We start from the raw sequence: 21,990 nt of genomic DNA, 5'->3' as shown, positions 1-21,990 counted from the left end.
TGAAACTTTATCTTTTATATGAATTTATCCTCAGTGTGGTTTTGTGTGCGTGAGTGTGTTGAGCTTTGTCTCGCATCCATTCAGAGTGTGTGACTGCCTTGTCAGCCTTTCTCTATACTACCGTTGTGTGACACAAAAGGTCGCCACTGCCATTCTCTACAAACACACTGAGGCCGAACGGTGACATCACCCAAAACGACTCGCACACCCAAAAGTAACTTTTTTCGGGGGATTTTTGTAACCTTTTGTGTTTGGCGGACCCGAATCTTCCACTTTTCACAGTCTCAGGACTGAGGGATGACGGTTTGGGGACGGACCTGCTGCCATGAAAACGGACCCCTCTCCTCACATCACTGTGCTGATGACACGGCAACAAACTGTGGACTCGGGAGCATCACTAAGTGGAGAGGACGTTTGATGTTTTAGGAGGAGTTTTGCGAAAGAGATTGTGGACTGAGAACTTAATTAGTCATGTCTGGGACCAAACCAGGTGAGATGTCTGTTAAAGCTTATTGACCCCTCTCCAGCTGGCAGCGGTCTTCATCAAAAAAATGTATACATGTATATTCTCCTTAATTACGCTTTGAAACATTTTGTCCCGACATGTGCTTACTTTGTGCACATTAAGTCGACAGTGATCCTGATCCAGAGGACACGTCAGAGGAGCTGACGGAGGCGGTGTGCCTGGAGTCGGACCTGCAGGACGGACAGTGAGTTACATAGCTTCTACACACCTGTGCAGCCCAAGTTCACAGAATTGGTATTCGTGGCCCACTGGGAGATAGGGATGCAGCTCAACTCTAAAGTGGATCAGAACTTCCAATCACCATGGAAAGGTTCTTTCATTAGTTTAGTGAGCCAGACTTCTCCTCTCTAATGAGCAAGACTGTGACAGTTGTGTTCGTCCCACGTCAATAAGTTTTATGATCGACATACCGCTCATCCTTTGCCTTTTAGGAGCTATTACGCTACCAATCTTAAAATGTTTGATGTTAAAAGTGAAATATGAATAAATAAATGGCTACCCATACAACTTCTGTGTCTAGGTGGTATTGAATCATTCGACTGATAAGAGTCATGTGATCCAGATCTGTTTGGTGAAATATCCAGAAGATTCACAGTTAGGCAATCTGGGATTTTAAAGACTTTTAATCTCACAAATCAAAACCCCCCAAAAACAAACCAAAACTAAAACTAAACTTGAACACAAGATCAGAGTCATGGCCCAAGTCCTGCCTGACAGAGTGGTATTTATATTCACCCTTTGTGAATATAAATAAAATGTAACACGTCCAAAACATGCATTTTACATTTCAATAGCACAGAAACACAATATATTGCTGTATATTGTATCTAAATATGTGTGTCTGTGTGTTGCTGCAGGATGATGGAGGTAGAAGTTGGGCATCACAATGTGTTACTAACACGCTGCGAGGGCAGATTCAGTGCCATCGGCAACCAGTGCACACACTACGGCGCTCCGCTCAGTAAAGGTACGAGTGCGACCCGTCATATGGACTTTTTCAGTGTGTATTTGCATTTAGAGCAGCTGTTCCCCTGACTGCTGCAGTACAGTTTATTTGTTTGGCTGTGTTTCTGTGAGCAGGAGCCCTCACAGGCCACACAGTGCGCTGCCCGTGGCACGGCGCCTGTTTCAACGTCCTAACAGGGGATCTCGAGGAATATCCTGGTATAGACAGTTTACCGTGCCACAAGGTAAACACAGGCAGCAGGGCAAGACAGACACACAGGAGACAGGTTTTGCCATCATATTAATTATGTCTGTTAATCTTTTTAAGGTCAAAATTCAAAACAGCAAAGTCTATGTATCTGTTAACAAAAGGGTAAGTGGAACTTGTTTGTTACATTTATGTTTCTCTTACATTGAGTTCTTTCACATTTGCCTCAGTTACATCTGTCTGCTGTGGAAAAGAGAATACCAGTGCAGTTTTGTGCTATTTATCAAGTCTTCATAGAGGTAGAGATATATAGCAAAATAGATTTATTTTGGTAGGAGACAGAGATAAAAAAAAAAAAATCCACAGGTGCTCTTGCTAATTACTAATTAGTAGTTATTTGTAATTATAAGAAATTCCATTTCAGACATCTACTTTTGTTGATGTGTTTTTGTTTCCTGCATGAATCAGACTCTCAGCCAGGAAAAGAGAATAAAGCCTATGGGGATGGCCGTGCCAGGGATCACTCACACCGTGCTGCTGCTGGGTGGAGGTGAGAGTCAGACAGTCAGACAGTGGCAATACACAATAAATAGCTGCCAATGGTCACCATCGATGCTGATGAAAAGATAGTACCCCCCCCCAAAAAAAAATAAAACAATAATAAAATAAAATAAAATAAAATAAAATTCAACATTACAGAGTGAATACGAAGAGGAAGACCCTGGCTGTGATATTAGGTATTGACTTCATCACTTGACATGCAACAGTGAGACTTGCTTCATCGTTGTTTGGTCAAGAAATTTCAGTGCTCCCCATAATGGAGTCCATGCAAGGAGAGGATTTTTTGTTTGTTCGGTTTTTTTGTTTTGTGTGTGTGTGTGTGTGTTACTGCAGCACAGAGCTATGACATCAATTAGTAAAATGATGCAGCATATGTCTGACAATCTCTTTGTCAGTTTTTTTGATTAAGTCACTGTTCAGTAGTGACAAATTAATATTGAAAAAAAAATTACTGTCACTTTAATCGTGACTGAATTTAAACTGCTTGTACCCTGCCTTCGCCCTAAGACAGGTGGGACAGGCTCCAGCAGACCCCCGTGACCCTGAATAGGAATAAGCGGGTATAGAAGATTAATGAATGAATGAATTTAAACTCTGACACTGCATCTAACTTAAACAGAAATTCTGCGTTCGTCTCACATTAATAAGTTTCACAATTGACTGTGCTTTACCTCTCTGTACACACAGGAGCCGCGTCCCTGATCTGCGCCGAGGTTCTACGACAGGAAAACTTTGCCGGCAGGATCATCATGGCCACCAAGGACGAGCTGCTGCCTTACGACAAAACTCGCCTCAGCAAGGTTCTGCAGAGTAAATGACACAATAAAAGAACATCAAAAATGTATGCAGCATTCTGTTTGCCTTAACGATTAACACTGACCTAAATACAAACACACACACACACACACATTGACCCATTTGCACAGGTCATGAACGTGCAGAGCGACAGCCTCCTGCTGAGGAGGATGGAGTTCTTCCATCAGTACGACATCGAGGTGTGGCTCAGGAAGGAAGTGAGTTCATCTTCTCTTAGCAGTGTGCTCACAGCTACTTCTTTTAAGAGATGATCATTTTTTCCTTTCAAAGTAAGCATTGATCTGGACCAACTCTGAATGCCATTTTGAACTGAAGGGGTTGTGTTTCCAGGCACTTTCAGTGGACACAGACAAGAAGACGGTTACATTTGACGACGGCACAGACCAGACTTACGACCAGCTTCTCATCTCAACAGGTTGCAGGTACAGACACACACAGTCAAGTTTGTTTTAGCGGTAAACCTCTTTACCTAACTGGTCAAGTGAATTCGTATCCAAAAACATGTTTAGATAAAAACACAAACTGCAACAATATTTTTACTATTATTAAAAATAATATTTTTTAACCATCCATTCATTAATTCAGTAACTACCTTTGCCCGGTGTTTTGCTTTGGATGTTATGCACCTTTGCTCAACAAATTCTGTTGTTTCATGTACAATGAAGGTCACGGTGTATATCTTTAAGCTTCTTTGACACTATTTATACAGCATTTTTACAGCATTACCAATCGCCCTTCTGCTTTATTTAAAAGAACAAAACAAAAAACAAAACAAAATCAAAAGCTGTGTTCTCTTCCCTCCAGAGCAAAGCATCTAAATGTTCCTGGTTTTAAGTTGGACAATGTGAAGATGTTAGAGACACCAGAAGATGCCCGGCAAATCCACTCAGCTTGTCTGGGCAACAACGTCGTCCTCGTGGGAACCTCTTTTGTTGGTACTACAACAAAAACATGCATATTAAAATCAGCAAAAAGGGGGGCACGGTGGTGCAGTGGTTAGCGCTGCCGCCTTGCAGGAACAAGGTTGTGGATTCAAAAGGCCTAAGACCTTTCTGTGTGGAGTTTGCATGTTCTCCCTTCTCTCTGGGTTCTCTGGCTTCCTCCCACAATCCAAAAACATGCCTGTGAGGTGAATTGGAAACTCTAAATTGTCTGTAGGTGTGTATGTCAGTGCGAATGGTTGTTTGTCTTTGTTTGTCTCTATGTGGCCCTGCAATAAACTGGCCACTTGTCCAGAGTGTCACCCTGCCTTTGCCCTGCGACAGCTGGGGTAGGTTCCAGCAGACCCCGTGACCCTGAGTTCAGGAAGAAGAGGGTATTGAAAATGGATGGATGATTGGAAATCAGAAAAAAAATATCTATTTAAACCAGATAAGAATAGACTGCATATAAACAGATAAATGCAGTCTAGACAACCTAAACAATGAAATGTAATGATGTGTGGAAACTCAGAGCCAGCTTAGAAGTATGCATATAACATTATGACCTGACTTGTAAGGATTTTTTTAGGTCACTTTTTTCTGTTCCCTCTTTATTCAGGTATGGAAATTGCATCATATCTCATAGGAAAAGCCTCCAGTATCACAATAATCGGCAGCACTGAACTGCCATACCAGAACACACTGGGTCCTGATATTGGAAAAGCCACAATGATGGTAAGAAGCAAATGGGTGAGGAAGGAAGAGCTGTAAACGAGTCCCATGTTACATCTGTTCAGTGAGTTGCAGTTTGATAATGCTACCTCTGCAGATGCTGTCCGAGAAGAACGTCAGATTCTACATGAATGATAACGTAACAGAGATCAGAGGCATCGATGGCAAGGTAAAGGAGAAGAACAAGATAGCACAATGAGGAATATGTTGTTTGTTAAATTTGGTATTTTGGGAAAGGAAAAAAAAAAAACTGTAAGCTATTTTTGCTTGTTTATCTTCCCCTTTTCATCTAGGTGAAGGAGGTTGTGCTCAAAAGTGCTCAAGTCATCCCAGCAGACGTTTTGATTGTTGGTATTGGTGAGTGAAATCATATACATGTTTAAAATTTGATTGTTTCCCCAGCAATATTATCACAGTTCAGTGAAGTTTAAAAAAAAAAAAAAAATGTAGAAACGCGGTTGAAAATCTCAAAAGACATGTTGAACAAAAAAAACAACGCACATCATAACTTTAAAGTCTGATTCAAATGTACCGCTTAAGTTAAGAGCGTCAGCGTTGACGTTTAGCTAGCGCAATTATGCCACCAATGTATCGAGCCGGTCATTATTCCGGCTCCATTTCCCGATAAATTACTAATAGTTCGTATTATGTGGACGTGAGAGCACATAAAGTGAGTCCATTGTTCCATACTTGAATCGCTAGATTAGAACGTATGCAGTTATCGTATTCACGTGTGGAAATATGGAATTCCGTGGCAGAAAGTTGAAGCTGTCCTCTCTCTTCTCATTACGTACACGCAATTTTTCTTACTTGTGTTGCGGCAAAAAAAAAAAAAGAAAGAAAGAAAGAAAAGACTTGTTTCCGCCCGGTCTCGAACCGGGGACCTTCTGCGTGTTAGGCAGATGTGATAACCACTACACTACGGAAACCTGCTGGGGATGAGTAAATAGTGCCTATTAATACTTACCTCGATTAAGTTTGGTTAAATTGACGGTTGTTGTTTGAAAGGAAGTCGAATGCCGCGTTTGAATTATGGTTAGTTGACAGCCTCTTGTGCTTTCACCAGGTGTCAAACCTAACTCGGAGTTCCTGCAAGCCAGCAAAATACAGTTGGACTCCAAAAACTATGTAACAGTCGACAAGGTCTGCAAGTAACCTATCTATTAAACAACCCATTATTTCTTAAATATTGTCTTAGAAAAGCAAAGCTTTCAAAGTTATGACGAGACAAACAAAAAATATAATGCTAAAGTACAAATAGTCATAATAATGATGACAAACGTACAACGTTTTCAGAAGCTCAAGCATTAAATCCCAAGAGTCAGCATCAATTATTGGTTCTCAATCTCATTGTATTTTTCTGCAGTACATGCGCACCAACGTCCCGGGTGTGTTTTGTGGAGGTGACCTGGCAACCTTCCCCCTGGTGACTGCCAAAAATCGGATGGTCAACATCGGACACTGGCAAATGGCACAGGCACACGGTGATGTAGTAACAGGATGTGTTGCAAAACAGTGAAAAGTCCATGTCGAGATTGCATGTTATTCTATTGTTGTACAAAAAAAACAACTAGGTAGATAGATAGATACTTGCCCACAAGTTAAATAAAAATAACATGAATTTTTGATAATGGGGTGAACTGTCAGCTAACGATGCATGTCCACGTCAGTATAGGAAGGAATGCCGCTCTGAACATGCTGAATAAACCGACTGAACTGAGATCAGTCCCTTTCTACTGGACCGTCCTACTGGGTAAAACCATACGCTATGCAGGTGGGTACACACACACACACACACACACACACACACACACACACACACACACACACACACACACACACACACACACACACACATTTGTTTCATATTGTTCAATATGACTCACACTGCTGAGCACAGCCATACTGAAAGGCCTGCATGGTCACATGATCAAGGTTCCAACAGGAACACACCACCACAGCAACACAACCATGCAGTGATAGTTGGTGAAACTGAGCTTTATTTGTGCTGTGAAGCCACTTCTGGCATTTGTCTTTAGATATGTTAAGATTCCATTTAATTGTAGTTTCTTTTACATCCGTTGCTCCAGTGCAGCAACCTCACTTCTCAAGAGAATAGTTAGCGTATTTTGCCCTCTGCTCAGAACACCCCAATAGAAATAAACACACCCATAGGGACATATGTTGTTGGAGATTATTTGTAAAGTGAATTTCGCATGGTATGACACTTCTAAGCCCATGGTTAACAGCACGTCTATGTGTGTGTAGGCTACGGGGAAGGATATACGGAGACTGTGATGAAAGGAAAGCTGGAGGACAAGAAGTTTCTGGCATTTTACATAAAGTAAGTTTGGAGACAAAAAACAGAAAACTGAAACGAATCAAAAAACAAAAGCAAAGGGGAAATTCTGTTACAAAATCTGTTACTAAACATGCTTGATAATGAATGTTTTATAATGTTTTCTGGCATGGAGGAACAATGAGGTTGTGGCAGCAGCCAGCCTGAACTATGACCCTGCTGTGTCAGCAGTGGCTCAGCGGCTCGTAGAGGGAAAAGTCATCACGAAGAGAGAGGCTGAGTACGACAGATGAGTTTACATTTATGTCATTTATGTCAAGGAAAATAGGCGCAAAGTGTCTAATAATCACTTATTAGACAATTTGCGCCAAAATATAATTCTTTATAGTAAGACTGTACTAAACATTTTGCAACAAATTTGTAGTAAACTGTCTTATGTTGATGAGATTTTCTCTGTACAGTGTTGCCTTTCATCCACACACAAATCAAATTTTCTGGACACAGTCTTGATTTGGTCATACAAATGAAAGTCAGGCCCTGTCCACATATATGCTTTTTTTTTTTTTTTTTTTTTTTTTTTTAAGCCCTTTATATAAACTTAAAACATACTGAACTCCACATTCAGTTAATTTTACAAAATATCCCCATACAAGTAGACAAGACCTCGGACTCATGTTAAAAGTTTTGCGTACCTGGATCCGTTACTGAGTCTGTTGACTTTTTAACTGTGAAAGTGTGTCAATCATGGATGCTCATCCATAGCGTAAACTACCCTTGCCTTACGCCTCAATCCTCTTTGGACAGAGCATCAGACCTCACCTCTTTGCCTCTGGACAACTCTGGCCTTTCCAGATCCACAATTCACCCACAGGAAATGAGCTAGATTGACGTGAATAGTTCATGAACTGCTGCCCCCGTGTGGCAAACAAAATACACTACCACTGATAATCTTCGAGCGTGGCTTTTTCTTTAGTGTTGAGTCCAACAGCGCCTCCAAACATGTCACTAGACAGCTGCATAAATTCAACCACCCTCCCGTTTGCAGATCAGATGACCTGAGCTGGCTACAGCTGTCCTGACGCCTCCAACCATCCATTCACCATGGCGTCTGCACTGGGTCGACACCGTGACACTGACACTCTCATCCAGCATTCAGTCCAAAGTCCCATGTGGAACTGTTGAAGCAGGGAGGCAACCTTTACCAAAGTCGTGGTGCCTGAACCCACCGTGCCGTTTCAAGTCCTCACCACACAGCCACAGTCACGTGACCCGGACGGAGACTCCACCTCGGAAACAACACATACCTCAGATGGATGCAACTTCTCAGACTTCTTCTCTCTCACTCTCTCTCTTTCCCTCTCTCCCTCCCTCTCTCTCGTTTCGTGTTACTATTTATTTTTCAAATAGCTTAACTCTTTTTTCTTCATCTTATAATTCTCAATTTTGCTGCAGACAATAAAACACAAGTGATCTTTACGTCCACCGCTGCAGCCCGGCAGTGAGTCGTAGAGCAGATCAGGGCAGAGGGGGTTGGGGTAGGGGGTATAGGTGGCCACTGGCAAAGTATTCAGCTGTTTTAGGCAGACGTTGCAGAAATACGCAACTGCAAAAGAAATAAAAACAGCGGTGGGAAACAAAAGGCCTCTGACAAACAAGCAGAGCACAAAAGAAGTGCTGTGTTTTCCTGTGTTCCTGCTGCTGCTGCCTGCATGGCGGCTCACTGGCCTCCGCAGGCGCAGCAGTAGAAGCAGCAGCAGACTTCTAATGTTCAGCACCATTTGGGATGGTCAGAGAGGAAGGTCCTATTTTCTTCACATTTTTTTAGGAAAGAAAATAGCCCAGAAAAATCACAGCTGTTCATTCATTTGATTGACAACTGGTGTTGTCTGGTGATCTTGTCCATTATTCACAACATCCAGCTAAAACTAAAAAAAGAAAAACTACTACAACTTGATTATCCTTTTATATGAGACTTATTAAATGCACCCCAATGCATTATTACAGAAAATAATTTAGCCATATTGTGATTTTTTTTTTTTTAGGTTAAAAATACCGAATGTGTTCTTATGATGGCTTGAAGATGAAAAAAACCCTTCTGGCTCTTGTGCTATGCTAAAAAAAAAATGTCTTAATTTTATTGACAGTGTAAGGGATGTAACTGTCTTTTTAATTTTTTGTCTTGTGATCCACCTTGTGAATGCATAAAAAAATAAAACAGTAACAGTAAATCTCAGGCACAATTGCACCATCCCCTGTGTATTTGTTGACTCATCACCTCACTGAAAAAAAACTGCTCTCACGAACAGCTTATTTAATTAAATTTTAAAAACTTCAGTCACTGGCTTCAGTGGTTGAATTGGTCTCATCCTGGTGAGGTCTTCCAGGGGTGACGTGGGGCTCCACATTCCTTCACTGTGACTGTCAGACGCAGTTCTCTCAGCCTCTTCCCGCTCAGACAAACGTCTCCGTTAATCCAAATGGATCTCTCTCAGCAGAGCCTCTCTGTGTGAGATGTACCGCTGCCGCCTGTTGGCCCTGTAAACCACCAGCCTCTCCTCCTCAGCCTGGGGGTCTTCCAGCATGCCCTCCCACCTCAAGCTCTCCACACCCAGCACCTGACCGCCGCACCCGCCAGTTCCGTTCCTCCCTGCGAGCAACATCTCCGACTTCCTGCAGTGCTTTTGGCCCCTGCCTCCGCTGCCACTGAGCTTTCCTCCATCCTTCGGGCTGAGGGTTCTGAGTTTGGGCAGCAGGACCTCGGGCTGATCGGAGCACTCCAAGGGCGCCAGGGACCCCAGTAGTGATTTGGGAGACGGTGGTAAAACGTGAGATTTCTCTGCAGGGAATCAGCAAACACACATTTCAGCAGCAGGCAACCCACAGAGGCCGATAGCTGGATGACTGACGACTCCCTAATGTTCTCGCTATCAGGAATCTAAAGTATCCAGGATCTGCTTTTCATAAAATGTGTCACAATCATTTGATTTCCTTTTTGGTAACAATAGCTTTCTCAGTACAACATTCTTAGAAAATGAACGTATGAGGATGTGTTTTGCTCTCTGGATTGCACCCAGGTGTGTTTGGAGGGCACAGACTTGGTTAATGTGATAAATAATAAATACTTTTATTTTCCATAAATTGTATTTTGACTCCATGAGTCGTTTGTACCTATTTATGTCTTTCTTTTAAACTGTTCCGGCCAGTGACACCATTATTTTTCAGCATACCTGTGTTTTCTAGAGGACAGGCGGACGCAGAACCCTTCTTCCTTCTTTTCTTTTTCTTCTTTCTTTTCTGCTCAGAGCTCCTGGGTGGCTGCATCGGCTGACCAACTCTGTCCTCTGGCATGACGTCCTCCTTGTTGGACGATTGAAATCGATTTGCTTCTAAATCTATCTATCTATCCATCTATCTATCTATCTATCTATCTATCTATCTCGCCGACAGATTACAGAATGTTCCTGCAGAGTTTGATTCGGGAGCAGCATAAGTGTTTGGGGAAGACTGCAATCTTGTATTGTTTTTTTGTTTTTTCCCCGGGACGCTTCACTTCCGCAGTTCCAGTTGACGCGTCGCCATGGTAACCCTACACACGTTGCTGTTCACGCCGTTTCTGGGAGAAATGGCTCCCACTAAAGCGGAATATTGTGTCTTGCCTCAGCATTTTTGTGGGAGGGGTGACGTCACGAGTCGAAACAAAAATAATTGCAGTTCCTCCGTGTTCTGCTCATACAAACGAACAGAAAAAAAAGGAACTGACCCCGACGTGATTTGAACACGCAACCTTCTGATCTGGAGTCAGACGCGCTACCGTTGCGCCACGAGGTCGGATGTCCAGCACGCAAAAATATCCAATCCTATTCAGCATATGATCGAAACACAATATGGTATTTTAATTTGTGTTATTTAGATTTTTGATTTTATTTATATTTGTGTGAAGAACTTCAATGGGTAAAAAGGTATTAAACGACTAAAGTCGTATTTTCATTTTACTCTTTGTTGTTTGTGAAATCTGATGTGTCACTCCCATTGAAACTGAATCACTCGGCTTCTATTTGCCTGCTTGTAGTAAAGAAAGAAAAACAGATTAGGCACTTATACATATCTGCTAAGAACCTAGAAGCATGACTTTGGCACAGGTCAGTAGCAACGGTAGGAAATCTTTATAAACAAGTGTATTATAAACAATACCAGGCCTTTGAGTCATTGTAACCTTTCCAATAACGACTAGGTAGCCATAGCTGGTCGCTATGTTCCGTCTGCAATAAAACCATCCGCCCACTGGTGCTAAAAAAAGACTTACTCTGAGCTCAAATGAGACTGTCCTGCTTCTGCATTCATTCACGCACATATCCGAGCTCTTAGTGAAGTACAGGAACCAGCTGAGTCAGAGTGAGGGACAGAGAGAGAGAGAGGGGAGCATGTGAGCTCTACATACTCAGGAGACACATAGTTCTGGCAGCTTGATCACAAAAAAAAAAATCAAGGCTGAAATCTCATTATTAATCTCTTGCCAACTTAAAGCATTTCCAATCAGTCTTGAAATTGGATTACGTATACAATCAGTATCCATTTAGTCATGATAAGACAAGGAAGTAACAGCAGCTTTGAACTTTGAAATTAGTTGACTTCAATACTATGGCACATAAAGGCCGGCTGGCCATGGGCCCTGGTGTGCAGTTAACACTGAACGTTTTTTTGGTTCATCGGGCCAATCCCGATAACAGTTCCTCGTGTCATTGCATGACTTGTGACTGAAGGCTATTTTCCCTGCGACCTTTGAACCACAAGTCAGTATTCGCCGTGGCTGGCTGTGCCTCTGTGTGCAGTAACTCTTGCTCCCTGCTCACGTCTTGTTCTGATGAGCCTGCAACTCACGCATGGAGTGCGATGGCGGTGGGCCGGCGGTGGGGGCGGGTGGCTTGCATGCTTTCTCCATCTGGCGCGGGACGTCATTACACCGACAGATTCCGACTTGCAGCGGGCATCTGCTTGTAAGAGCGTTCCCAACAAAACGCCTCGAGAGCCTCTTTAACAAACACAAGCAGTTAGAAGTTGTCTGGAACGCACTCAAATACTAAATATAAAAGGATAACAAATTGTTTACAACAGAGGCGTTTTAATGTAGCGTCTCTGTAGCGTCTGACACAGTTGGCGTCATCTGCCATGCTGGTGATGTGGTTTATTTTTTCAGTTGTTCAGTATAAGGTGTATTGTGTTATGTTTGTTTATTTCTTTTTCTTTTCTTTTTCTTTTTTTTAATTATCTTGGACTGGTAAGGTCGGTCTCTGCAAACACCTAAAAAGGCAATGTGGCCGAAACAGTAAGCACTGAATTTACAAGTGACATAGCAGTCAGCGGCCAAGGTGATTTACTTTTCCACAGGAGCAGCATTGTATCCCTGTGGTGGAAGGTCCCTAGTCATTCAGGAATTTACCCACATGGAATTCACAGAGGTGGAATTTTATTTAAACTCCAGAGGAATCAGAGGGAATCTACCTTTGGAGGCATGTTCTGTAAACAAAGTGGGCTGCAGAGGCAGGGAGCAGACCTGTGAATAAGGCCGTAGAGTTTGGTCTTGTGAGGATTTGCTGTGAGTGAGTGCTCGGTGTGTCAGGTGACAGTGACGAGGACAGACCAGACCGGAGCAGACAAAATGACGGCGGCCTCGCAGTCCTTGAAGTGTCTCGATGGTGACCCTGCTGCTGCCTCTGGAGACCATTTCAGCAGTCATACATCATTCATGCATCTTACTCAGCAGAAGATTGTCAGTTTATACTTTATATCTTCACATATAACTTGAGCAGAACCACTTTGGTTCAACCTTGAACTTATCTCTGAGAGCCACACATTCATTGCCCACGAGACATTTAGAACATAACATCTATAAAAATGGATGTTGACAAACCTAACAGTGATGGGTCCTGTATAAATCATTAGGTATTCACCTATGTAATGTCAAGACTAAGTTGCAGCATTTTACTCTCAACTTGGTGATCTCCATATCTTTACTGTTAGAAAACTTTACAAATCTTTACCATGGATATTCACAATCAAACAACTTGTGCTTTAAATGCTTTTTGAAAAACAGATTATGGAGGATTGCTACAGATAAGAGCATCTATTTACAAGCATTACTATTTTAATAATTAAAAATGTATATACATTTTAGTGTATACATTTTAGCTTTAGTGTTCCTGATTTTGGTGGCATTGTACATGTCTGTCTAGTCTAGAATGCTGCTTATAACGTAGCAATTACTCATAAATTAAAAACCGAATAGTATTAAAAGGGGAAAACTATGTGACCAGACAAAAATAATAACATGACGACAGTGCGAATAAATGTATTTGCTGCTGTTAATGTTTTTCTTTTCTTTTCTTGAAGCACTGACGGACGTCAGATCCGTCCACAGTCTGACGTACGCCCCTTGTGCTGCTACGTCATCACGCTGCCAGCTGATCGGAGTGGGAAGCCGGGTGTGTGTCTGACCTGGCGTGCTGCTGCTGGTGTGTGTGTGTGTGTGTGTGTGTGTGTGTGTGTGTGTGTGTGTGTGTGTGTGTGTGTGTGTGTGTGTGTGAGTGAGTGAGAGAGCAGCAGCAGAGAGAGCGAGAGCGAGAGAGAGGGAGGGAGGAGGGGAGGCTGGGGGAGGGGAGGGGGAGACTGGGGCTGGAGTTGTGTAAAAGGGGCTGAAGTCCTGCCGCTGCGTCCTCCTCCTGCTGCTGCCGCCGCTGCACCAACAGTCAGCCTCTCCGGCGGCCGCCTGCGCGCTTCCGACGCCCTTTTCTTCGTGCGTCGCGGACCGGACGTGAAACAAACGTGTAGAGAGACGCGAGCGCGACACACCCTGCCGACGTACCCAGCCAGGGACTCCGACGGGCGGTGGGCGAGGCAGCCTGAAGTCCGCTGGACGGCCGAGGCGCGCAGGAGCGACCCTGCCGGTGCTCAAGGTGGGGCGAGGCTGTGTGTGTGTGTGTGTGTGTGTGTGTGTGTGTGTGTGTGTGTGTGTGTGTGCACACGCGCGCGCGCGCACGCACGCACGCTTCTGCTGGCTCAGTTCTTGTTGCTGTCACACTGATTTAGCCTGTGGCGGCCTGATGACCCACTTTGCGTGAAACGGCGACCTGGGAAAAACGTTTTTGTCTTTTGTTTTTTTGTTTTTTTTATATATTTTATGTGAAGAGAAACCATTAATATCCGCAGGCCTTCCCCAGACTCCCTAAGATATTATGTCTTGGCGTCCTTTTTAAAATTATCATTATTACTATTATTATTCATTTTTGAGTTGTGGCTGAAGGCCTGTTAGTTTGCCGTTCAGATCGCTCCCCACTGACCGGACATATGAGCGCCGTAGAAAGGTGACCATAATTCTCTGAGCTCCTGTCATCATTAAATCTACATTAAGATGATTGGACTCCTCGTAATCTCATTGGATTTACGAAAATTGCTCAGATGGAATGTGTGCACATGCGGTCAGAGCACCTAAAGGGCCGCCTGAAGCCGCGTTAACTCATTCAGCAGCCTGCGTCCAGCCCCGATGAACCCAGAAGAGAGGACAGCCAGCAGAAAGCAGCCAGGCATCACCCTGCCCTTGCTTCAAGACTGTCAGATGGCTGACAGATCAGCTGCACATTTACTTTAGGGGAAACTCACACCCAGACTGGTCAAAATCTGTTAGCATTCTACTGTCAAGTGTTCAAGCTCTGGGCCACTGCGTAGGATTTCATTTATATAATTTAAACTTGTCAGATTTAAAAACAAAAACTGCTGAGTTCATAACAGGCCCGAGGAGAAGCCTGCACTCAAGTAGGGGATATTTAAGAGTCAGGTACGGCCCGAGTCATTCCTCAAAAATTTGATGGCAGTCATCTGGCAGAAAACCCTTTTAAATGTCTTTCTGAATGGGCTGGTTTACACGTTAAACTGGTAGTTTATTAAGAGCCAGTAACACATTCTTGAAGAGGGTGACGTAACAAAAATATCCAGGTCGTGCCATCCGGCTTTTTTTTTTTTGGAAGGGTGTGTGTGTGGGGGTTAGGGGGTCCTCAAGTTATAAATCTAAAAAGACCTTGACTGTTCAAATCAAACGGCTACAATACACTGACACACACGCAGAGTCTTTCTCTGGGATGAGCCGTTGAGTGCGGGACTCACTTACTGTAGTGCATGCAGCCTTACATAATTGTACAGCCAGAGTTCAGTGCACCGGTAGGAATGCGCAATAGGCAGTGTCACGAGCTGCATTTGTGCCATTGCAATCCAGAGCGTGACATAAGCCGCCCCTGTCAACGAGGATCACATGATGACGGCAGGGTGTCAGTTTTTTCTTTTTTTTAAAAATCACTCATCTTGCCAACGTGCGTGTGTGTGTGTGTGTGTGTGTGTGTGTGTGTGTGTGTGTGTGTGTGTGTGTGTGCGGGAAGGAGGTGGGGGAGAGGGCAAGAGCGCACACTCACACACACACACACACACACGCAAAAAAAAAAAAAAAAAGAAGCAGTACAGTGTTTTTATTGCCTGATTTGCAGAAGTGAAGCCATCTTGCTCAACTTGGGTTACACCCTTCATTCCTTCTGGCGTGCTGCTGGGGAGGATGGGGCAAGAATGGATGTGCTATGTACGTCCATTCAAAAAGGGGCTTGGGGTGGGTGGGGGCATGACAAGGAGGGTGGACGGTTGGGGGTCGGGGGGGTGATCGTGGATCTTTGAAACAAAATGGCACAGGCTGCCCGAGGACCGGCCGGCTCGCAGGCCTCATGCAGCACATTAGCATTTCCCAGGATGTTGCGACTCTCGAATGGCGTTCAGCTCGGGCCCCTCCCAGCTATTTTTTTTTTTCTTTCAAATTTGCAGTGATCTCGGGGTCACTGTCGGACCGGCCTTCAAAGTGCGGCGCGGCAGCAGCGAGCACACGAAGAGCGCTGCCTCACTCTGTGATCAGCGCGGCTGCCCAAAGCCGCCGCCCTTCCCCTGCCTTTGTCCCCGCTCGCCGTCCTAAAACGACTGGTCCATATTACAGACTACAATCTGGCCCAGTAAACATTCTCCCACTGGGCCACGCCCACCAGCAGAGGAATGCACCTGAACGGATGTGTTGCAGTGTGCGGTGCTCACGCTCGCGCTCGCACACTGGTGAGGAAGTCTGAGGCCTCGCGTGTCCGTCGGCCAGTCCTTCGCACGCTCGTGCCTCGTATCGGCCCCCGTCATCGAGGAGGCGTGGTGCCTCGTCGCAAGAGGGCACGAATTCCACATGGAATGTTTCGTAATCCATTGGATTTATCTCCTGTGTTCGTGGAATAAAGAGCGCCTTGGAAACGTCGGTGATACGGAGGAAAAACTTGTCGGGGTGAACAAACGGACCTCCAGTCAGTCTCAATCAAGTAGACCAATGAAAAGCCCTGCCTTTTGTGTATTACACTCTGCCTTATCTGCTCTTGCACTGTCACCTTGCCCGTCTCAAGGCCTCGGCTGCCTCGTGCCACAGAGGCCGAGGAGGAAGCGCAAAAAGAGGCGGAGCAGGGAGGTGAAGATGATTCAGACAGCCAGGGCTACGTCCCTCTGCCCCCGTCTGGTGCGCACCAGATGTAGACGTGCCAGGGGATGAGGGTGGAGGGATGGAAAAGAAGGAGAGGTTTTTTTTTTTTTTGCGAGCCCACAGCAGCTGGATGGAATTTCTAACATACGCAGCTGGAATGCCAGGAATGCAGGACAGTCTGATCCAACCGAGGAGGAGGAGGAAGAGGAGGAGAAGGAGGGCGGAGAGGACAGACGAGTCAGGAAAGACCAAAAAAAACCGTGTGCGTGTCGGGGGGGGGGTGGGGTGAGGAAGAAGACGTGACAGAGAGCGAAGCGGCAGCAAAGGCTAAAGCAAGAAGGCCCAACACTGCTCGTCATTGTGGCCGTGGATAGTCACTGCTGGCGAGAGGGACCCGACTGTCACGCCACGGAACAAATAAGTGATTCAGTTTGCAGTTTGCAGTTGCGGCGGTCACGGCCGGCCGTCACGGGCGCCTCTCTTTACTGTCCAGACAAACGCTGACAGGAGGGCGTGGGTGCGCCAGGCCCGCAGGAGGGAGGAGGCCGGGGGGAGGCGGCTTTATCGTCCATCAAAAACGGCTGGAAAACGGTCCTTCCCTGCATTATTCCTGAAGTCTAATCTTGCAGCCATCGTCCTTTTTAAATTGTCCGTGGATGACTGTGTGAGTCTGTGGGGTTAGGCTTGGAATGTGTCCTAAATCCATTGGATTTATAATCACACAGCGTAACATAAAGGGGCCCATTGAATGGTTTTGAAAGTGGAGGGCCCATAATCGATGAACGATTTAACCGGCGCCTGGTCACACGCTTTTGGTCATATTCACCAGTCAGATTATTAACTGAGACCAGAACCAGGTAGCGAGCGCTCTCAAGGAGTGGAGCGACATCCTCATGGTGGCGCAAAAAAATTGCCCTTCGGTTCCGATTCACAGCTCCAACTCCACACCAACATCCATGCTGATCAGTTGAAGCAGCTGCTTGCAGTTACATTGTGTCAGTGAAGCATTGCCTCCCGCCGGAGTTCAAGTATTAACAGCTTAACAGCGGCATTGGCACTCTTTGGATTAAGAACATTTAGACACTAATACACACATGCTACAAATCAAATCTGCAGCAGGAGGAAAAAAAATCCCAGGTGTTTATTTTTTGATTGGGATTTTGTTTTTGTTTTTAAAGGAGACATTAATTAGGGCTTAATATTTTCTAGTCAGACCACTTTACTAAAATCTTCGCACAGCAGCTCTGACTCATAGTTTATTATTGTGGGCTATGACTACTACTATTTAAAGCCAGACAATTCAGAATACAGAAAACATTTTAATTTGATTAGGAAGTCTAGGTCTGTCACAGCCAAAGTAGTTAAGTTTTCAGTTGGGTTGGCAAGGCAAGCAGGCAAGGCAGCTTTATTTATATAGCGCATTTCATACACAAGGCAACTCAATGTACTTTACATGATTAAAGGTTCAACATTTTAAAATCATTTAAAAAAACAAAAAACAAACAAAGAACACAGAAAAAAGTTAGCCTAAAATGCATAACTAGAACATCAATAAAGGAGAATAGAAATAGAATAAAAAAATTATACTAAAATATAAGATGAACAAAAGCACTCAATCAGAAGCATAAGAGAAAACAAGAGTCTTTAACCAGGATTTAAAAACGTTGGGGCTGACTTCACTTCTGTTAAGCAGCATAACAGCTAAATGCTACTTCACCGTGTTTGGTTTAAAATCTGGGCTTCAATATCTGACCTGAGTCTACAGATTTCAGAGTCCTACTGGCTATATATTCCAAAAGCATTTCATTTATGTATTCAGGACCTAAACCATTCATTGACTTATAGACCAGTAGCAGAACTTTAAACTCTATTCTATAGCTGACTGGGAGCCAGTGTATAGTCTTTAGAAATGTTCTAGTCAGGACCCAAGCTACAGCATTCTGAATGAGCTGCAGCTGTTTAATGCTGTTTTGGGGCAGTCCTATCAGAAGACCATTACAGTAGTCTAGTCTGCTGGAGATGAAAGCATGGATGAGCTGCTCCTTGTCCACTTGGGACATGAGAAGGCTGTTTTGGTGATTTGATTTGATGTGACTGCTGAAGGTCAGATCTAAGTCTATCAGCACACCAAGGTTTCAGACTTTGTCTTTGGTCTAAGTGACTCCAGCAAGTCTCTGTTCTTTGCTGCCAAAACGATTACCTCAGTTTTGGTGTGGTTGAATTGAAGAACATTTTGGTCATCCAGTTATTTATTTGTTCTGGACAGTGACACAGCACCTCTATTGAAGTGTAATCATCACTTGCAGATGACACTGTGTGTCATCTGCATAGCTATGATAGTCAACATTAAACTTCTGCAGGATTTGACCCAAAGGTAGCATATGTAGGCTGAACAAAAGGGGTCCAAGAACTGACCATTGAGGACAGTTCTTGGACAGTTTTGAATCAGGTCGATTGTCATGACCAATCGACCTGATTCAAAACTTCCAATGGACACAAAATAACTCCTTTCCTCCAAGTAGGACCTGAACCATGCTAGGACTGTTCCATTGAGTCTTATGCAAGTTTCCAGTTGTTCAACTGTTCAACAGTATACTATGAGCTACAGTATCAAATGCTGCACTGAGATCCAGTAGGACAAGACATTTGTTTATGGGTACTTATGTGTATCAGCCACATGTCTGAACAAGCAGTCGGTGCTTGTGGGCTGATTGCTGACTCTATTCTTAGAACAAAAAAATGTGTAATCCAGATAAATTTGTGAGAAGGTAGAAGCAAATCTTATCAACGTTTTCCATGCACCACCAGCATGTTTTCCACAGTGATGACCCCTGGAGGTAGAAGTGTCTAAAGGATTGGATATTACCCTTGTGGTCCCCTGTATCTGATGCTTTTTCAAAGCCCAAACTAAATGTCATTCCATCCTCAATGTGGTTGGTGACAGTTAGTTTGATAAAGTGTGTTAATTGTGTTCCTACTTCTTGGTTCTATTACTGCAGGAATGAGGAATGTTATTGCGTGTGTTTTTGGTGGAATACAGCAAGCGGGACAAAGGTACTTTACAACTAAATGTTTTTCATGCTGGATTGTTGCGGAGCAGCCTTCAGCTATGCAGTTATCCAGAATGCAGCATTAGCCATGTGTTTACAGCCTCCTGCAGAAATGCTGGGTTTTTGCTTCCTGTTTTAAACTCACGATTTTACTTTGCTCTCATGTTTAGTTCAAATTCTTTATTTTCAAAAAAGGAAAAAAGTACATTGATCAACATTTCCGTAGGAAAGTAAATATACCCGAGTTAGCTGAAGGCTAATTTCCATCGGTTTAATGGGTGTGGGGGAGGGACACACAGGGTTAAATGTGTTGTCACCAAGCTACGTGAGGTATCAGTGCTTTCTGTGACATCACGAAGGGCTGCTACTCAGCACTGCATGTTTTAGCACACACTTTTCAAATGGCGGAGCACCCAAAAAGCGATACAGGATGGCGTCTATGTACGTGTGCATGCATTTCCTCTGGCTAGCAGTCTGAGGCATGATCCTGTGTGCGTTTCCCCAGCCAGTCTTGCATAGCAGCTCATTTCAGCCATTTACTCACAGCTGATCGCACACGCTGCGGCTCGCCCGCACCCACTTACAGTACGTGTGGGTCTGGCTGCAGGCCAGCTCATGCCCACGCTCCTGAAAACAGGGACTCTGGAGAGGAAGTTAAACGATCTCTTGTTCTCTTTCTGCAGGAACACGTGAACCCAAAGCAGACATGGGGGGAAAAAAAGGAGAAGGAGTCACCGTGTCTGTGTGTGCGTGCGCACGCCTCAGAGCGAAAGCAGGACTGTGCGTCATTCCAGGTCGTCTGGTTTGAACTGTCACGCTGGCTGGCTGGCTGGCCGACTCCGATCTCCCCCTCACGCTCGGCCCTGACTGGCTGACACACGGCAGTTCTTCACTGGCAAGCTTTATGTTCCTGTGCACATACTAAAGCTGCCAGCTGAAGAACTGCTCTGGTCAGCCCAACCCCGGATAACTTGAGAAGAGGAAGCGGATGGAGGTGGGGGGAGGGTGAAGGACTGAGGAAGGTGCTGTTTCACACGCTTGGTATTCAGAATGGCACTTTGGACCCCGCTGTTGTTTATATTCTGTGTTAATCAAACACAGCCTGTTTACTTTGAGTTCACTTGAGAATATTCATCTGAGATTGTATTTGTGCGTCCTTCCAATAAAGACTGAAATAAATTCTGCCTTTGACTTTGTGGTTCATTGTTTTTTGACATGAGTGCAAGGATCATCGGAGGCTCACTCAAAATAATAATAAGAAATGACAAAAATAATGGCGACCTCTTTAGAAGCTAGAGAATGGAAATGCGTGTACATTGTCAAATCAACCCTCATACAAAACATTCATTCATCATCCATTCATTTTCCATACCCGCTTAGTCCCGAGCTCAGGGTCACGGGGGTCTGCTGGAGCCTATCCCAGCTGTCAGTCATTATTCTCCACCTTGATACAGCGCATCAACAGGTCAAGTCAAGCCCTTTGAGTCCAAATGGATTTCTCTTATGACCTTATTACTTAATAAATTAGAACATTATAAAAGATAATATTGATCGTGTCAGTGAGTCCCAAAGAGATTCCAATTGGTTTAATTTGTACATTTTGACATTACACCATAAAATTATATTTTAAATTCATGTAGTACTGAGAACAAGTGTAGCCTTCTTCATCATTTGGATTCAGTCCTCATTCTTCGTTGGAATTCTTAATATAAACCTGCCTTTAAGGCAAACATACACTGCAGTAGGCTAATTATGCCAACTTGCAAATTGGCTTAGGCCTCCTGTATTAAGCTGTGTGTATTTCCCAACAAAAACATATCATAAGAGTTATTCAAATTCACCAAGGACCATTGAATCATAACTGGAACAAGGCAGGAGAAGACAGAAAGCCATCGACGGTTGTTGAGTAGTACCTAAGATGCCGTTTGTTCATGTCGCCACCAGATGGCGGAATACCACACAAAGCTTGAGTTGCTTGATGGTTAAGTGGGTCAGGAAGCTAAATTCACATATTTAAGTGTGATATTACGTCAACTCCTAGTTTAGGGTTGGATTGAAATTAAATGGGAATATCTTTTGCGGAAATCTAGACAGAGCTCTATCCAGTAGGGGGCAGAGTTATAGACCCACCCAACTTGCTGTAAATACTACAGGCTGCCGCGCCTCCCCTGTTTGAGGGCACCATCTGATCATGCGCAGCAAATACGAGCAAAGTTAGATCGAATCACTCAAATGCGTCTCATCTCAGTATTATGTGTTGATAATCACACTGAACTTGCGCTATTATTACTAAAAAAAAATGGATGTTGATGTTTCATGTGCATTAAAAACAACCCAACTCAAAATAAACTTCAGATAATATAAGATAAGTTATTTGACTTAGAGTTAAGTATTTATT

At 44.0% G+C, this 21,990-nt stretch overlaps 2 protein-coding genes, 1 long non-coding RNA gene and 2 other non-coding genes across 5 annotated transcripts; 2 read left to right on the top strand and 3 right to left on the bottom strand.

The window, feature by feature from the left end:
• Window positions 1-249: 249 nt before the first annotated feature.
• On the top strand, window positions 250-9,239 carry aifm5 (apoptosis inducing factor mitochondria associated 5). The gene is made up of 19 exons (XM_076031840.1): window positions 250-490; window positions 629-710; window positions 1,384-1,493; window positions 1,607-1,716; window positions 1,800-1,844; window positions 2,148-2,229; window positions 2,928-3,040; window positions 3,167-3,253; window positions 3,387-3,478; window positions 3,861-3,991; window positions 4,596-4,711; window positions 4,806-4,877; window positions 5,002-5,065; window positions 5,775-5,851; window positions 6,075-6,192; window positions 6,384-6,482; window positions 6,977-7,052; window positions 7,183-7,287; window positions 8,053-9,239. Exons 1-19 carry the CDS (start codon window positions 472-474, stop codon window positions 8,084-8,086), a joined length of 1,632 nt encoding a protein of 543 aa, XP_075887955.1. The 5' UTR covers window positions 250-471; the 3' UTR covers window positions 8,087-9,239.
• trnav-aac (transfer RNA valine (anticodon AAC)) lies at window positions 5,565-5,637 on the bottom strand. Its single transcript has one exon. It is a non-coding gene; the product is annotated as a tRNA-Val (tRNA).
• Window positions 9,240-9,349: 110 nt separating the features above from the next.
• On the bottom strand, window positions 9,350-10,392 carry LOC142891610 (uncharacterized). The gene is made up of 2 exons (XM_076031268.1): window positions 10,235-10,392; window positions 9,350-9,843 (listed from the first exon to the last, which is right to left on the bottom strand). Exons 1-2 carry the CDS (start codon window positions 10,353-10,355, stop codon window positions 9,476-9,478), a joined length of 489 nt encoding a protein of 162 aa, XP_075887383.1. The 5' UTR covers window positions 10,356-10,392; the 3' UTR covers window positions 9,350-9,475.
• Window positions 10,393-10,763: 371 nt separating this feature from the next.
• On the bottom strand, window positions 10,764-10,835 carry trnaw-cca (transfer RNA tryptophan (anticodon CCA)). The gene has a single exon. It is a non-coding gene; the product is annotated as a tRNA-Trp (tRNA).
• A 2,836-nt stretch (window positions 10,836-13,671) lies between these two features.
• On the top strand, window positions 13,672-20,776 carry LOC142891909 (uncharacterized). The gene is made up of 2 exons (XR_012927337.1): window positions 13,672-13,957; window positions 20,276-20,776. It is a non-coding gene; the product is annotated as an uncharacterized LOC142891909 (long non-coding RNA).
• The last annotated feature ends 1,214 nt before the right edge of the window (window positions 20,777-21,990 follow it).

This window comes from Nelusetta ayraudi, unplaced genomic scaffold (genome assembly GCF_046127955.1).
Source record: "Nelusetta ayraudi isolate G7.1 ecotype Tasmania unplaced genomic scaffold, CSIRO-AGI_Nayr_v1 ptg000033l, whole genome shotgun sequence".
Classification (NCBI taxonomy): domain Eukaryota; kingdom Metazoa; phylum Chordata; class Actinopteri; order Tetraodontiformes; family Monacanthidae; genus Nelusetta; species Nelusetta ayraudi.
The sequence above is the reverse complement of the archived record's forward strand: the minus strand, read 5'-3'. Positions and strand labels throughout refer to the sequence as shown.